At 32.2% G+C, this 19,539-nt stretch overlaps 1 protein-coding gene across 2 annotated transcripts; it reads right to left on the reverse strand.

Moving 5' to 3' along the window:
* Positions 1-2,825: 2,825 nt before the first annotated feature.
* On the reverse strand, positions 2,826-19,043 carry LOC131845959 (ras GTPase-activating-like protein IQGAP1). Of its 2 annotated transcripts, XM_059195130.1 has the most exons (14): positions 18,938-19,043; positions 18,360-18,613; positions 13,377-13,454; positions 12,992-13,136; positions 11,355-12,431; positions 10,422-11,257; positions 9,215-10,077; positions 8,907-9,132; positions 8,242-8,406; positions 7,183-7,362; positions 6,053-6,193; positions 5,404-5,557; positions 4,351-4,744; positions 2,826-4,024 (listed from the first exon to the last, which is right to left on the reverse strand). In XM_059195130.1, the coding sequence occupies exons 1-14, from the start codon at positions 18,990-18,992 to the stop codon at positions 3,664-3,666; spliced, it is 4,929 nt and encodes a 1,642-aa protein (XP_059051113.1). In that variant the 5' UTR covers positions 18,993-19,043; the 3' UTR covers positions 2,826-3,663. The 2 variants fall into 2 exon arrangements, with proteins under 2 accessions (XP_059051113.1, XP_059051114.1); XM_059195131.1 differs by lacking the exons at positions 18,360-18,613; positions 18,938-19,043 and adding an exon at positions 14,636-14,862.
* Positions 19,044-19,539: the final 496 nt, after the last annotated feature.

Here is a 19,539-nt window from a genome sequence, read left to right on the forward strand (position 1 = left end):
AAATACAATGTATTCAAAGTTTCCACCATCCTCAGGATAGTACCGAACATAATCTGGTATTTGAAATGCCTTATACTTATCCACATCCTCAAGTGCCGATTCCGAGTCAGACCCTAGAAAATTAATATCATCGGATGTACCATCCGATATTTCCTCTTTCTTTTTTCGCTTCTTCCCGCTCCTCTTCGTCATCTTTACTGGTTTTGACTAAAAAAAACTCAATAAAATATAATTTTGCAAAACTAGCGCGAAAAAATACGTGTAGTCGCTTTGAAAGTTCCCGCGTTTTCTTCACATGTCAGTGTCATAGCTCTGTAAATCAGTGATGTTTTTTTTTTATTTAATATTTTACGGCTCTGGAAACAAGTCCTTTTTAGCCCAACATATGTCTTGTACTGTGTTACTAGATTCACATTAATAATTGTGCTAAAAAAATATTTTTATGAATACAAATTGATTAAAATAACTGTCTAACAGAATTGTTATGACCATATCGCGAACGCTATATATTTACCAAGACATTGATGGATGAATGTAGATACATGTAGTACCTACATTTTAAAGGGGGATACAATTTTAACGATAAAAATAAAAAATAAACTACACCTACTGTTACATAACATAATTTTTATTGATTTAAAAAGATAAACGCAGTTCATATTTGCCTCATTCACTGGAGCTCCATCAGTAAACAGGGAAAAGGGTTTCATATAAAATAGAAGTAACAAAAAAGCAGCAGTCTAATAGCATTATGCTACGTTTACATTCAGCTGCTTCGCCTTCCAGTCGCGCTGCAGGAAATATTGCTGGGCGACAACAGAGCGAGAGGACTGAATGGAAATACACGCTGCTAGTCCTTTGACTCGCGCACGACAAACGGACAACCGCCGGGCAGCGCGAGTGGCAGGGCCAATAGCATAGGAAGTATTGTATGGGTCTGGATGTTTTCTATCGATAAGGTCTTGTTTAGTATCGATAAGTGATAACACAAATTCTACTTAGCTGCTTACATGGCGTTTTGTGAATTTATCCAGGGATATTATTATTATCCACAAGTCTTGCGCTAATATCCAATAGCGGAGCACAAGTGGACATTAACGCAGGACGGTGCAATACACCATCATAATTCAAAGAACGTGGACAGACGCTATTCAAGACGTCACCTTGTAGAATATTCAATCAGCGATCCAGTTCGTCAAAAGAGAAAAGCCTGGAGGTAATTAATCTTGAGTGTCCCTAGCTTTCATAACAACCAATAGTAATTAGCATAGATAGGTTTTTTCGAATAGTACTTAATAAGTTGAATAAACAAATCGAATAAACACTTTCGAATAAACAAAAATTGCGTAAATAACAGTGAACCTATAAATACTTTGCCTGGCTGAATTAAATTTATGACAAGAAAATCTAAGGAAAATCATACAATTATGTGACCTTTATACCTGGGTCCTTTATATTAAGTACGATAGTAGACAGTGGTACAATACTGGAATTTGTATGTTACTTGCGGGGGACAAGTAATACTATTCACAATTTTTAAAATAAAGCCTCGTTTATTGTAAAGTAAGCAGCAAAATTTAAATACAACAGGAAATAAACCATGATTAACAAAATAATTTAAGTATGATAATTTTCTTTACCATGTCATTCTGTGGCTCTAGTGAGAAAAGGATTTAATTCAAAATTTATAATTTTGAAAAACAGCAAATTGCTCATTACTATTACTCTCTCATTTCCAAAATTAAAGCAATAATATTTTTTATTCGAACTAATCTAATGTCGAAACGGTTGGTTGAATTCGAAAAAAATTGGACGCAGTTGGCCTGTACGAAAGCAGAATGCACTCCAAGCCCGTGGGAGTACATAGGGAGCGACTTAGGACCAACCTTATCTTACTTGATCGATACTACTTACATCAAACTTGAATTTACTACTTTTCAGGAGACCCAAAAAATATTTTTCATTTCATTTAATATAAAATGTACTGCTTATACGCCAATAAATTCCGGTATGGTAAGTTTTTATCTTATGAAATTATCAATAAAATATAATAATGTATAAGTTATGTAAAAATTGTTCCAAGTTGTTTTATGACTATTTTGATTTCGTATTGATATGAAGCGAAACCATTTATTGTGTAAAACGACATAAACGTTTAGAAATTTCGAATTATATCTCTCTTAAATTGAAAAAAAAAACCTAGTTCGAAAATATCGATTGATCGCTTTAGAAAGATAATACAATATATGCATTAAAATATTAATATTTATAAAAGTAGTAGATCTATCTCTACTAAATTTTGCTCTTAGTTTGTCACACTACACAGTAGATGTGTGAAAAATAGAATTGATTCATTTTATACAATAATTTTTTTGTGATTCCAAGTACGCCGTTTTATTACAGTGAATGTTATTTTTTTAAATATTGTGGAAGTTCAAAAAATAATATTTAGATTATTTACAGCAGCCAAAAAAATAAAATGTGTATACCTGGAATTATACCTTTTTTCACTACAGCACTGAATTATTGTAAGTACCTAAATAGGAAACTTCTTACTTCATAATGTTTAAAATATTAGACTTTATCTAAAATGCCACATGTGTTAGTGTACACATTCAGCTTCTTTGAAAGCTCGAAGTCAGATAAAGTTATCAGAAAATGTTTCACAAATTTTAAATATTATATTAGACTTACCTAAATGTTCCTATGATCATAATAATGTAGGAACATAGGTCTCGTGGTTATGTGATGAATGTGTATACTTCTAATAAGAATTAAAAACATAGCAATACTTCTTTCAATTAAATAAAAGTCACTAAAACAAAATTTATAAATTGTTATACATTTAAATAAGTCATCAGAGTTGGTAAAGTGTTAGTGCATTATGAACTATTACTAACATTAAACTTAAAAATATATAACTAAAAAAATATTTAAATATTAAAGTCGTTAAAAGTACAAGTCCATTCTATGTATATTTATAAAGCAATTATTTGGTATAACATAATACTTCATTGAAAAGTAGAAAAATTTGGTATTCAATGCCAAAATTCAATTTGACTGGACATACATTTAAATAGGCAATTTTATTACTACAAATCTCAAATTGATCTAGAACATTTGTTTTATAAAGAACATGATTTAGGACATAATTGGTGGGATGTATCTGTCTTCGCATAATTAACGACATTAGTCCTGGTAATCCATTGGAACTGGAATCCTGACATTATGGTATTTAATAGGCTTACGAAAAAACAATGTGATCAATAAGAAGATAAGTGTGGAAAATACAGTCAAACTAAAAAATACAGTTAAAGGAGTATAGTTTGAATGCCACATCAAGTAATTCATAAACAGTCTTACAGTACAGTAGTAATACAAGTGATGATTTAAAATATAGAAATTGCATTTAGGACATGTTCCTTAAGCTAATGTGTCAATTGGCAGAGACCATATTGATTATCCAGACAGTTTGTTAACATTACCCAAATCGTGTCATTCGTAGAGAACTTTACAATAGTCAGTTTTACAATTTGTGTTAAATATTTCATTGAACAAGATAATTTTTTTGAGAAATCCCGTAATACGAGGCCTGCCTCGCTAGGCGGAAAAGTGTAATGGTAAAAACTGTAAGTATCAAAATTCCTATTGTTAATATATATGCTATGATTTACCATAGAATTTACTATTCAATAAGAATATAAGTAAATTAACATTTATTTTTGCTTTTCCGAACATGTCCATTATGGCACAGCCCTCATATTGTTTCTGCAATAAGTCCTGAATATCTATTTCAAGAGATTCCATTTCCACTCCCATAAATTTTCCTTTGATTGTAAATACACCATTGTGATCTGTTGGTGTGATTTCAAATTGTACATTCTTGAACTGTGATTGAGAAAGTCCATCTATTTCCAATAACACACCCCTTTCCATTAGTTTCATACCAGAGTATTTCACAGTTAACTTAGATTTCACTTTCTGTGTATCTTTCCCCGATCGTCTTAGACAAGCATGGACGCTTCTGTAAAGTACAGAAATTATTGACTATATTTATAATTTTTGCAAAAATATCATCTATTATTAATATTTTTATAGTAATAATAATTATTTATTAATAGAATTTTAATAAAACCTCAAAAGTGGTACAATGCAATGTATGGCACATTACGTGGTACCATGGTAGATGGTGTTTGAGAACTGTAGTAGGCAGACTATACAATTGTGTTAAGGCTGTTAGAGGTGACGAGAAAGACATTTTATTCATGTTAATGTTTATGATTATAATTCTAAACTTATACATATATTAGTCATAATTTGGAAGAAATGAAAAGAACTTTTAGAACCTACCTTTTGCCGGCATGAAGATTTGCGAGACAGGATTTAATGTACTGATCATATGACTGACACTTTTCTTCATAATATTTTGTTTTCTCTTGTAAACTCTGTTTTGTACGAGTAAGAGTGGCCAAAGCTTTTCTTTGTGCTTGCCTGTATTTACCCTTATTACACAAGTCAAGAGCGATAGACGTTATTAAAGCTTGGTAGCCATCTTCCCTGGTAACATATCCATCGTCTTCTAATAACTGAAGGTTACGACGGAGTTTTGCAATATGTTCCCGTAACGACATCACTTCATCCGCTTTGGCTTGGCCAGAATAAATGCGTCTCTGAACTTGTTCAGCATATTGTTCCTGCTGTTCTCTAGTAGTTCCAATACATAGTGCTTCTAACAGATGATCACCTTGAAATAATGAAGAATATTATTTATATATTACAGGTAATATAGAAATAATATATCCATATAAAATTCATCCATTCCATCCAGGAGCCATTGCTGAGATCAAAGTCAAGCCAAACTAGGAAGTATATTTTCTGAGAGATACCATAGGAGTCACTAGACAATATGATTTTTATGGTGTTGTTTATGTATATAGGCGAAAGTTGCCATTTTCCATCAGGTTGTTTATTACGATTCTGCTTGTTTACCATTTCAGTCTGATAAAAATATCTACCAGGAATGAAAAAAGTACCAGAACTGACACATAAGTTTGCTTTCAAAACTGTATTTAAATTAGTCATGTACTTAACTTCCCCATTTCATATAATGTACATACTATATACTACTGCACATGTGATACTAAATAAAAATAACACCACATAAGTTTGGAATATCGTCCATACCTAATATTCACGATTTCTACGTTTTTAGATAAAAGATAAACTACATCCTCTTGATTCTATGTTTGTTAGCGTTAAATGTTATTATGTACAGTTTAGCTGCTTAGATGTGGAAAAAAAGAACAGACAGACACATATTCAAATTGACAACATTGGTATGGAACAATCAGTATCCATGGTCTAATTTCACCTGTCTTAATAAATAAATATCTTTATACTTACCATTCAGAAAAGGTACAATAGCGACACATAACTCTTTGGTTTTAACAAACAGCTTATTTAGGTCAGTCATATCATTCGAGGGTGCTTGAAATTTATTCACCAAAGCTAAACACACTTCTAGTCTAGCATTTTCTTCAGCTGTTTCTCCGATTTGCTGAGAAATGTAATTAATGTTAGAGTATACACTCACAGATATCTATTTATTTAAGCATTATAGCTCGAGTGAAGAATAAATGTAAATTCAACAAGATTTATCATATCACAATACCTCTAAATCACCATTTTGAAAGACATGGATCTTTTTTCATAAAAAAAAATTTAGCCTAGTAATACCACATAGGGTTTATTTTGTTTTTTTTTTATTTATTGTGTTTGTACTTCATTCCCTAAATCGACATGCATGACCCTGGAAATCATCGTCATAAATTCCTGGTGAAGTCGCCCTAACGGTCCATCTGACCTGACCTCATCTTCCTTTAATCTTTTATTAGCGCAGTTTATGCACCGTATCCATTATTACGCAAAAAAATAATTCATAGCAATGATACTTTGAAATTAAAAGGAATAACAACAAATTGTCTACGTCACGATCATTTCACGATGTGAAAATTGTAAATATACATAAATATAAACTGTGTACAATACATACTGTGTCTACATCGCGTGACGCAAGCTGAGCTACGCTGGGCACCTCTCCTAAATCATCTAATAGTTCATTGAGTCGGTCGTTGGGATTCGGCGCAATAATATCCAAATACTCAACCACAAGAGCATGGGTGTCTACTATCTCCTATAAAGAAAAATATTATATTTGTAGGTACGTAAGTATATACTGTATGTTTTAGTTTAGAATATAAACATGTAAAGAGTAAAATAACAATAATAATATCAGGATAATTTACACACCGCCATCTAAACCCAAGTTAAGCCAGCTAAAGCTTGTGTTATGGGTACTAGATAACTGAAACAAATACATAGATATTTTTTTTCGTATATTATTCATATATATTATACAAAGAAAATACCTATATAAACAATCATACTCATGAATACAAATATTTATACTGCGCGAGGAATCGAACCGGCGACCATCAGAAGTAAGGCGGTATGCTAAACCGCTAGACCATTGAAGCCGCCAAAATAACATAGATATATATTATATTTGAAATATCTTTTTGGTAACAGCAATATTTAAGTAACTTAATAGATTTGTAAGGCCACCTGTCGTTTACTGTAAAATTAAAAGAAGGCTGTACACTACTGTACAACTTTTCAATATGTAATAGACGTACAGCAATATATTTTAAGACTCCTAAGATTTTGTCATACTATTAGTAAAGTGTATATTTGTGAAAATCGCGTAATAAGCTATGCTACGCTATATATGCTTTTACGCATAATAATACAATTAACGAGATATATTTGGCTATAGCTGTATAACACAAAGACGTTCGACATATATTCCTTAACTTAATATATATGCAACTAAAAACAATGAATAAAAAAAGAGCCAATAATATTTCATTACCAACACTTTCCTAACCCGTAACCACTCTGGGCTATAATAGAAGTAGATATAAAAAAAGAAGTAGGTGAACTGGAAACATGAAGAAATGATTAAAATAATTTTCACCTGACTATGATTGCCAAAAATAACTTCTCTAATTGATAGTAGTTATGATTTTATGTGTTACGCGACATTATTTCGCAATAATTAAACAGATATGAAAGTTTCTTTTTTAGATCAAAAGTTGTGTAAAACATTTACTGTACATATACCTGGACAGTAATATAAATATGAGGGTGATGTAACAAAGTCGCTTCTGTATACTCGTCGACAGCGAAGTATTCCTCAAGAGTGGGTCCACGACAACATTTCCGGAACAACTCCTTCATTTTTTCGTGGCACTCTATTATAAATGGATTTAAATATCGTAGATGACTCGACTCCTCGCCAAACTGTAAATTATGTATAAGTATTGTTATATTTAAAAAGTGTTTACAATCTTTTTGTTATTGTTTTCTGAATAATTAAAATGCAAAGTTGTATACAAAGTGGAAATGCCATTAAATTAGCAATTTATTTAGAACCAATTTGAGTATCTTATTCTTCTATTCCACGCGGACGGAGTCGCGGTTATAGCTAGTCTCTACATATAAATAAAATTGGAGTGTCTGTTTGTAATATTTATATAACCGTTTTTTACTACATGGATATGAATATAAACGGTACATACACCAAAATAACATTTTTTCCAATTATTGTCTTTCTGTTTGTTTGTTCCGGCTAATCTCTGAAATGGCCGGACCGATTTTGACGAGACTTTTAATAGTGGGTAGCTGATGTAATAAGGAGTAACTTAGGCTACTTTTATTTTAGAAAAATAAAGTTTAAAACCATGCGGACTAAGTCGCGGGTACAGCTAGTACAGTATAAAACAAAGCCGCCGCCGCTGTCTGTTCTCTTTAATATTTTAAATTACGCAACTTATTTTAATGCAGTTTTCAGCAATAGAAAGTAATTCAAGAGTAAGGTTCATATGTATAATACGTGCGTGTTATAGTATAGAACAAGTAGAGATATTAAAAGATTTGTAGTGCATCCAAATTAACTAATGTTTGATCAAAAATTAAAAAAAAAGCTAATCTGGAATAGAATCATACTAAAATTAAAAGCAGATCTTTAGAAGCAAGAATATATGTAATGTAGAGATACTTTAGTTTTATTATTGTTGAAGATACTGAATACGGTTCTGAGATTGGCAAATCGGTTAATAATAAGCAATACAATATTTTGAATTGGTATATATAGATAATAATTATAAGTATAACACTTACGCCTTTTTTCGCTGCAGAGAAATGCAAAATTTTTGCAACAGATGCTAAATTCTTTCGTTGGTCTGTTGTGAGCGCTGCTCCTCTCGGCAAGTTGATTACGTGAAAAGCATCAGGAGCTACAATAGCAGCATTTAAAAATTGATAATAAACTAAATTACCAATAACCTGAAAAAATAAAACGAGTTTCAAACCAAATCAGTTCAGATTATTTTCTGTTTTAGATAAAATACAAAGTATATAGGCTATTAAGGGTATTGTTTTAGCGTTAATAATTAGAAACATAACAAATTGCCTTAGCTATGAGTTGGACTTAAGTATGAACTTTTTGTGTGGTAACTCTGACTATAAAGACTAAATAAATTACCATTATGACTACTAATCCAGTGTGATGATAACTTTCAGACTAATAGGAAAGATTAATAAGTATGATTTTGATTATGATTGCAGATTCAGAAAATTAAAAAAAAAATATTTTTATAAATATTTGCTGTATGCACAAATTAAATCTAGTTATTTTGTGTATTCAGAAATAGCTTTCAGATACAAAAGGTACCATGAGTTAAATCTGAACATGTCAACGGTGTGTAATAAATAAGGTAACCATTATAATGTGGTTGAAGGTTACTTTTAGAAATTCTGCAACTAAAAACATGTATTCTTGTTACCTTTAGAATATCTTTTTCAGGTGTATGAGGGAATTTTGAGATTAGTGTTCTGTGTAGTACTCGCGCCATATATGTAATGCAAAAGGGAAAAATATCTGTAGATTCTAAAATTTTGTCCAAAAACATAGACACAATTGACTTCAACTGACGGAATGCTTTTTCTAAACGAAGTTTCACTTCTGGATAATTTAACGCTTCCTCTTGAGTGACTGTATATGGTAACTTTCTAAAAAAGACAATTGAAAAATACGTTATTTATAATATGGCCATTAGTATAACACATATGTTTACATATTATAGATACTTACGAAATTTTACCCGTTTTCATTTCTGTTTCATTTCTCCAAGCCTTATAAATTTCAACTGGACCAGTCTCAATGTTTAAATCTCTATCATTCAACATTTTTTCCACAAGTGGGCCGATGATAGTTTGCAAATTGTTTAAACCAGAGAGTTGCCTAGACAAGCTAACTGCCATCTTTAACACTAAAGGTGTGGATGCAATAACATCAAAAGGTTTAACAACTTTACATCTTATTTCTTCTTCTAGTGTAAATCTGAATAATTTTAATAAAAGATACTCATCTCTGTCATATGCACCAAAATTATAAAGGCTTAAAACCACATTCTGTAGAAAGAAGTTAGTTTTGTTTTGGGGTATACAAAAAAGAAGCTTTGAAAGATATGTTGGGTTCGTTTGTAGCTCATAAAACAAATGTTGATATCCATCCAATAATTTTTTACTTTCTTTAGTCAATGATTTTAGTCCTTTTACCGCTGTAGTAACAGTCATAAATGATCCCTTGCTGTCGTGACGATTTTGGAAAACTAATTTCGTCATGGAATTGTGTTTAACCAAATTATTTAATTTCAACCCATGAGCAGCTACTTCTTGCAAAGCGATTCGATTTTGCACTAGAAGACCAATTTTTAAATCCATATCATCTATTTGTTTAGACAATTCTTGATTTTTCCTTATTGACTGGACTACTTCAGATTTCGATGTCTGTAATTCTATTTCTCGATCATAATCTTCTGTAGAGAAAGCTAATAACGGCATGAACTTTTTTATTGCTTTGAGAGGCGGATTAGTTGAATGAAATAAAGAAGTAAAGGCTTCACGAGCTCGTCTACCACGCCATAAAGCTTGAATTTTTATTATTTTTTGTTCCTGTAATAAAAACATAATAATGTATTAGTGAAAGTTGTTTGATAAAGAATTAGAGAATTTAGAATTATTATCAATGCAAGACAACTGTGTACATATATATAATTTAAGGTATTATACACTGAGGCTTCTGAACTAATAGATATTTATGTAAATAGATAGGATCAGAAAATAGCAAACGTGCCTGGACTACAACATACAAGATAAGTAACCAATATGAAATATATGTATGTTAAATATATAAAGTTTTTGAGGATATAATACACCAAAATGGTTTTCAATATGCCATTTTTGTTTGTAACTATAAAAAGTAACAGTTTTTATATACATGAACAAAAGTAACATACCTGAATTTTATACCATGCCCATGGATTTTGTTTCCTCTCACGTTTCAATTTGGCCTCTATAGTTTTAATTTTTATCACTGTCCCATACTTTCTCTGAATCAACACTTGCTTCCACCATGCTTGAATCTTAACAATATACTTAACATTGTCTCTGAAGTACTGAAGCCTTTGTTTCAATTTCAATCTAAACAAATATCCTCTACAAGCCGCTTGTATTTTCAGAATAGAATTTTCTATAATCAATTGTTTATATTTATTGACATGGTGTTTATTTGTTTTTTCTATAAGAATACTGATATCTTTTCTAGATAAATAACGCGCATAAGGAACAAAATCTTTAGGAGTATTCCAATTATATGTGTATGACTCCACATCAATATAAACTGTATTTCCAGCTTCAGTGTGGCAGACAACCCAGGGACAAATGTGATGTCCTCTCTTTTTTAGTGTTTTGGAAAACATTTGGAAGTAGATATCTATGCATGAATGTTCTAACATTACTGAACCAGAGAGTAGAGGGCATGAAAGAGCATTCCAAAATTCAACAGTATCATTTTTAATAACTGCAAGGTTCAGCCGTACTAAAGCATCAGTCAGCTCCTTTACTCTTATTGACTCAGTATTGACTTCATTAATAGTATCAACAATGTCATCTAACCACAGATTTTGTGATTCTCGGTGTACTAATTTCTTTTTTAGCAACCGCATGTATAAATTTTGTTCATCTTTATGTAGAGGCGATGAATATTTTATACATGATGATTTCAACAGTGACATCAGTTTTTCAGAATCTTCTTCAAAAACTGCTTTATTTATACTATCTATTACAGCCACCACTAAAAGTAAACAAATCAAACAAACAAATATTAACTAACATCAATAATAAATATAAATAATTAGTAATAGCAAACATGATACTAAATATATACATACATTCCTCATCATCATCATCCTTCATGTTAACCATTTCAATGGTGTCACAAATATCTTCTAATGTAAGAAGAGGACATGCGCAGTTTTCTCTGATTTTTACTTGGAGTGCATTCACCAAAGCTGAAAAGTAGCGACGCCTACAATGTGATCGAAGACCTTCCAAATGGATTTGTTTAGAAATAAGTGAATTCCACACAGCTTCTTCATCTCCTCTATCTACAGCTTGAGATATAGCAGCTATAGATGTTAAGTAAGACACAGATGCTGCTATTTCATTTTCATTCAAATTTCTCTCCATCTCATATTTTTCCAATTTCATTTCTTCAAACAATAGTGGCGATGCATATTTTTCAATTTTTAAATGTAACCCTAAGTTTGCATTGATTAATGCTAAATATAAATCATTTGAATTTCCACTGTCTAATGCATGATTTACTTGAGTAATAGCATCTTTATGGTCTATATGCTCACTTGATTTTTTATTACCCTCATTTACAATATTTTGAAATATCATATTCCAATTTGTAACACTTTCTACATCAACATCCTTGCTGCATTCCATGATTTCTTTGACCACATCACAATAAAAGTCTATGTTGTTAGAAACATAGTTCTTTAACTTTACCCAGTCTTCATTAAATATCTTATGTAAACTATTCACATCATCATTTTGGCATGCAGAACATAAAGCCTTCCATAGAAATTTATAATTAACAGCAGTAATATAACCCTGAATTTCAAACTGTGTTAGTAATTCATCATACTCATCAGGAACATAACTATCACTAAGGGAATGATTAAGTGCAGTCTGTACTTTATCACGTTTGGCTGCCTGTAAAACATTTTTATATTCATTTATGAGCCTATTTTGAACATATTGTAATTTAAGTTGAGGATTCAGTATGGCAGATGTAATTGATTTTTCTGTGTCTAAAGCTCTATTTAATGACAAAATTGCTTTATGAGTACTGCCATTATCATCTGCATTTTTTGATAATATACCACCTATTTTCTTAAACATAGGGAGTGCATGTTCACATTTCTGTAAATCTTTAGAAACTGTATCAAGTTCTTCATCTGAAACAACATAAAATATACATTAGCCAAACTTACAATTACATACTACATCACTGAATATTATACAGAAAAACTATGGCATTTTATTATAATTATCTTTCTACATTGATTAGTGTATAGATATCAAAATTGTTTAGGGTATCAATTAGATTTAAAACACCCTAAGAAATCCACACAGATTTATTAATCCATAGTGTAAATTTCTGTTTCTTTAAAACAATTTTAAATTGGCCAGAAATCAAATTATGATATTAAATTGACACTAAATTTGCCTGAATTATTTAAAATTTTGAAACTAAATTTATGCAAAATCTGTGTATGTGATCAAGATCATACCAGCTTCAAGGTACAAAATAACTTCAACCACATTATTCAGGACAATTCAAAAACTATTTGCCTTAATTTACGTATACATTAGAAACACAAACTTTATCAGTTTAAAAAATACAGTAGTATTCTCTTTATGACAATTGCAAATTTCTATAATTGGTTGAAATTCACAAGCCCATATGAAGTAGATAGATAATAGAAAGATATTCTATAATAAAGAAAATATATACCTGTGAAGACTGCTGTCCCAAACACATCATGAATTAAAGGTGCTTTACCAATTTTAAACAAATGTGAACTTAGAGCATGTAAACAATAAATTACTCGAGGCATGTTCTTCTTGTCATAAATATCAGTAGTTTCAGGTTGAAAAGTCTGTAATAAAAAAAAACTGTATATCACCTATTACAATACTAACCTAAAAGATTTACATATAGTAAAATTATAAAACTTAAAGATTCTTACAAACCCATTTTATCTATTTGGGTTGTGATTTTGTATCAAATCAAGAACACAGCTAAAATAAAGACAAAAAGAATTATTGTTTTTTTTAATTAAACAAAGTAAGACTCGAAATATTTATATAAAACACATACACTTCAGAATGTTACTTACCAGAGGTAACTCAGTTTTTCTTAATATTTGTAAAAAATTATTTATATTGTCTGTGTGTTTAAATTGTAGACCCATAATCTGAAAGTTTAATAGTTAAATAAAATTTTTGAAAATCAGAATGTTCTATATAAACTCATTATATTTTCTTACACCAGTGGTCACATCATACATGTTAATCTGTTATTTTCAAATTTGTTTATTAGTACTACAAAGGTTTTTCTGTTAATTAAATATGTATTATTGTATTACATACTTCTATATGAGAATTACTTTAATTATTAGCACAATATTAGCACAAATTGCTATTATTTATATTTTACTACTGATATTTTCTAATTCTGAAGAGATGTTATTAAAACATAACTTAAAATCTACATAATTAGACTGGTTTCTTTCTATCACATTATAATAACTATATGTAGTATAGTATTATTAGTAGACTACACTTTGTTTATTTGGTATGAACTATTATATTAATATTTATTTCAAATATCCTATTAACTCACTGTACTGTAATTCGAAGCCTGTAAATGAGAGTAGTGATGCTATTTTTCGGTACTGAGGCGGATGTTACGTCACTTTTTGCAGGAAGTACACCTCCATTTTGTTAGTTCAACTTTCCTCCACCAGGTGGTGTTAGTTTACTTGTGTTGTGCAGAGTCCCAATTTAGGTCATTGGCGGATTATTTTTCGTGCTGAACGGATCGTTCATATGTACGCTGAGGCCAGGTAAGAATAAAAATTGTTGCATCATCATCATCGATGTTACTTACCTTCAATATATATTTTAATAACAATAATTCATTCATTCGTTTAAAGTTTATTGCAACGGTTTTTATTATTCAACAAAAATTTTATTTTTCAAAACTAGATTATATTTTAGTATGAGTGATTCGAGTAGTGTTCTTCAAATTCGTCCGGAAGTATCCAGAATGTACCTGCAACAGAACCTGCCGAAAATGGTGAAGGTTCTAAACGGAAACGACATGGCACTCCGCAGAAGAACAAAGACAACAAACAACGTAGAAAATCAAAGGAGCTGCGCAGGCTAAATAACTAACCATTTAAAACAATACTTGTCTCATAACCAATTTAATGCGGCCCCACATATTGCACCATTTAGTAACTATACGACACAACCTCTGTACGAAGATGATACCATTTGCTTAAATCACAGTGGTGAATTGTTTTCCGAATGCGAAAATGTTTTTCATCCTTGCATAACTCTGTCAGTCTATCAACTACAAATTTCAACTTACCAATTAATACTATTTTGAAAGAACCCACCACTACCAAGTCAACGGACGAACACATCAATTTATTGAATTCGTTGCAACATTTTAACAGTTCTCAATGGTGTGACGTGAGGTTTTCTGAAGTACAAAAGAATTATACATCGTCCCCAGGCTTCATTGATCTGGAATGTAATGACGAAATAAAATCTTACGATAAATATCCTAATCTATGTACAATAGAAAAAAGTTTCGCCGCTATTACCAAAGCGTTACTTAAACAGAGAGAGGCCGCGCAGGCCGGTTTTGAGTCTTTACTCTCATTCTCTAGTCTATCATCATCTAGTTCTAATGACCTATCACCATCAACGATTAGACAGAAATTAAACGAAATATTTAGTGAGGGTACTTTTAACAAAATATCTAGTGACCTTCTCCAATTATCTTGTGGTCATCGAGCAGATATAATTGAGCAAAGGCGAGATAGTATACTACGATCCGTGAAAGATAAGTATGTAAGTGCTAAATTACGAAAGATTCCTCCAACACATGAGTTCCTTTTTAATAAAGAATCTTTTTCATCTTATATTGAAAAATCTGGTGGTGTCGCTAAGATTTTTTGGCCAGTTCGTAATACAAACTCTGGTTTGTATTACGAACTGGCCAAAAAATTTGCCAACTGCTCCACTGCGCAAGCAGGACCATCAAATATGAAAGCGCCCGCGAAGGGCTTTCAAGATTTGACATTCAAAGGACATCCTAACAGACCATTTAATAATAGCTTTAATTCTTTCATGCCACACATGCATTCCTCTGCTTACGTACCCTATCATATACCTACATTTCCTACGCAGGGAAATAGCTTTATACAAAACTATAATGACAGAAAACGGTTCGCGTAGAACCATGATAAAACAAACAGACCTGACTCGCACAAAAGATACAGATCCCGACCGGACGAAGTATCTTATAAGGGCCAGTCAAAGAACTCGCGGCCAAGTCCTGGTAATTTTCGTTCGAAACGAAAATTCTGACTCTACGAGTTTTGGGGGAGGTTGTTTAAAAAATTATGCTCATGTATGGTTAGAAATGGATGCCCCAGAACCAATTTTAAAAATTATTCAAGCATACAGAATTCCATTGTGACAAAAACCTCCACTTTACATGCCCAATTTCAAGAATCACAAAATTCATACTCGTTTCTCCCTCCATATGAAGCAAGCCATCCAGAACATGATCGATTCGGGTATATTAGAGAGCGCGCAGCTCTCTCCGAGTTTCATCTCCAGTATGTTCCTAACTCCAAAGACAGACGGATCCATGCGTCCCATATTCAACCTCAGAAACTTAAACGAATACTTAATAATAACGAAATTTCACAGAAGATTTCTGAGATTGATTTTCAATCAAAAACTATATACAAATGACCTTCCCCATCCCATTCGGATTAGCAACGGCACCAAAGACGTTTGCCATTCTTACAAACTGGGTTGCGCAAACCCTGAGAGATTGAGGCATGCGCATAGTTACATACCTAGACGACTTCTTGCTAGTAAACCAGAACAAACATCAACTTTCAATCCAGGTCCGAGACACTGTTTCACTTTTGAAACGGCTGGGATGGCAAATAAATTACGAGAAGTCGATTCTAACCCCCCAATCTCGTCTGGAGTTTTTGGGGATATGCTGGGACCCCTGGTCAGATCTAAAGTCATTGCCTCTGCTAAAACGTCAGTCCCTCGTAGCAAAGATAAATCCTATATTGAGGAAAAGAACTGTGAAGTTGAAAGAATTGCAAAGTCTGATTGGTCTTATAAATTTTGCCAGATTCGTAATACCTCGAGAAAGATTAAATAATCATCGCAAACTTCTCCATTTTTGCAAAATAATCTCCCAATCAAATTCTTCCCGAAGCTCGGTAGTCCCCGAAGGTGATACAATGGTGGATGAGAAATCACAAAAAGTCATCTCTCGTTCATATACCACCTGCCAGTCATTTTTTAACAACAGACGCATCCGATGTAGGTTGGGGAGCTCGCCTGGACAATATAGAGATTGCAGGTCGTTGGTCCTCTCAAGAGATAAATTTACACTCCAATCTAAAAGAAATGTTAGCTGTATTTTACGTCCTAAAAGAGCAGCATCGGATCCTGTCGAAGTGAAGAACTAATGCTGCAGAGCGACAACAAGACGGTTATTTCCTATATTAAGAAAGAGGGAGGCTCGAAATCTATAAGTCTCCTGAACACCACAAGAAAAATCTGCAATCTCTTGGACAGACACCAAATCCATCTTATTGCTTATCACATACCAGGCATATTCAATAGCGAGGCCGATCGCCTATCTCGTTGTCAAATGACTCCCGAGTGGCACCTGCTACCAAAGGGCACTGCCAGGATCTTCAACAAAAGGGGAGAACCCGTCATCGATCTTATGGCATCGAAAACGGCTCACATGGTATCACAATATGCCAGCTTAGATCCAACAGATCAAAAAGCATGACTTTGCGATGCCTTCAGCCAGGAATGGAACTTTACACTGGCATGGATATTTCCACCACCTTTCTTAATACCCAGAGTACTGTCACACCTGAATACAGCGAAAGGAATTTATCTAATCGTAGCCCCGGTATGGGACAAGGTATTTTGGAGACCAGACATCAAGAACCGGGCATTATCCCCCCCATTTACACTATATCACCTAGATCAGGTTCTAGTGGACACGGCGACCGGCCTGCCACCACCAAGAGCCCTCGAGATAACTCTCGAGGTCTGGAGATGTGGGGGTGGACGCCATGCCTAAAGGACTGGTCGTCGGATCAGATGGAGTTACGACGTAGTGACGAAATACTTGCAAAGGGAAATTGGCGACGTTTTAATACTTTTACACAATATTATTGCTGGGAAATCAAACCCGTGCAATCTAATCCTCTACCTGATATGTTCTCACCCAGACAGTAGTGACATACTCTACTCGTTTCATTATATGAGTATTATATTATCGATTCTCGCTTTACTTTTACTAATATATTAACTGTTTTTTTGTTTTTGTCTTGAAGATTGACACATATATATATTGTTTCTACTTAATATAACTAATTAATGGCAAATTAATGGATTTCATAATATCCATGATATAATTTTTTTTTTTATAAATATTGAATAATTACAACATTTGGATTTTAGTTAAACCTGTTTTCCTCACATAATACTTGATATGAAATTCCATGCTTCATTGGCACAAATACATGTATGTGATGTAAAATAAAAATATATACTATGTATATATATATTTTTATTTTACATCACATTGGCGTTAGATCATCCTCCACCAGGTGACGTCTCATTTACAGGCTTCAAATTATGGTACAGCGAGTTAATAACAGTGTTTTACCTTACAATAAAACGCTTATTAACTCCTTACCTAATTCAAAGCCTACTTCTAACTTTGCCTGGTGTAAATTCGAACGCAATCACCTAAATTGGGACTCCGCACAACACAAGTAAACTAACACCAGAAGTAAAACACACTACTAACACCTGGTGGAGGAAAGTTGAACTAACAAAATGGAGGTGTACTTCCGGCAAAAAGTGACATAACATCCACATCAGTATCAAAAAATAGTATCGCTACTCTCATTTACAGGCTTCGAATTAGGTAAGCAGTTAATAAGCATTTTATTGTAAGGTAAAACGCTGTTATTATAGAATTACACATAATGAAAAAGTATAATAGTAATTTTAGGCTTTACCTTATATCGTCTTTGGTCAATATCATAAATCTTATTTAATGTAAGTGCTTCAGGTGCTATGAAATTCCCAAGCTTAGCCAAATAAACTCCATTGCGCAAGCTTTCTTCAAAATCAGTAGCATGTGGTAATCTTTCTTTCAAACATGTTTCCATCCAGGTTTTGGCTTCTTCCAATCTACATAAGTATTCATATGCAATAGTTCTCTGTCGGATCACATCCATCTCTTGCCCAGTTTTGCGAATATCTGAATCGCCTAAAATTATCATATAAGTGTTATGTACCAAAATAAACATTTTTTAAATTTAATTCTACTACGAGTACAAAACAAGACGAACACAGAATGAGATGGACCAGAATTGATACCAATAAGATGACAAAAGGTTACAGCAAGCCATTGTTTTGAAGTAAGTAGACGAAGATAAAAACCTGTTAAAAATTTTATATTCCTACTGATAGAAAGTAAATTTAAAATTGGATGAAGGTAAGATAAGGTATAACCCAATGAGGATGTTCTTGAAAATAATCAAATTTCGTTTCAAATAATTACCATAAGAAATGCAATAACAAATGTACTTACAGTCATCGATCTTCCCAATACGGATTTCATCTGCATTTTTGTGAAAAGACGACATATTTAAAGGGTAAAGATTTCACAAAACATGAGCCACTCACTTTTCACACGTTAAAGACATATTACAAGTCAAATATATTACAAAGTAGGCATCAATTATAATTTTCATATGTACGCAAATAGCATTCGTTTAGAACGAACAAAACATAACAAAAATAAATTTCAAAACTAAATAACTGTTCAAAACATTCGGCGGTTGAGATGGTCGAGATAACAGTGGTGTACTACATCTTTAAAAAACCGGAGAATGACCAGCTATTAATGAAAATCGGTTTATATAGGTACCAAAGATAATAAATGAAAAATAATTAATTCGGTACGATGACATAAAAGAAATATTTTTATTATTTATATATTTCAGTGATTTTCTCGTATGTATGTCTGTTGGAAATATTAGTTGGATATTGTTGTAAGTAAATATATTCATAAAATGAAAACCGATAAATTGTATAATGAATTTAATATATATTCAATTATTATATATTCAATTTATCAACATAATATACATATTATCGATTAAATTTGAGAACACTAAAATAGTCTTTAAT

The sequence above is a fragment of the Achroia grisella genome, unplaced genomic scaffold (genome assembly GCF_030625045.1).
Source record: "Achroia grisella isolate CSIRO2021 unplaced genomic scaffold, CSIRO_AGI_Agris_v1 utg487, whole genome shotgun sequence".
Lineage (NCBI taxonomy): Eukaryota > Metazoa > Arthropoda > Insecta > Lepidoptera > Pyralidae > Achroia > Achroia grisella.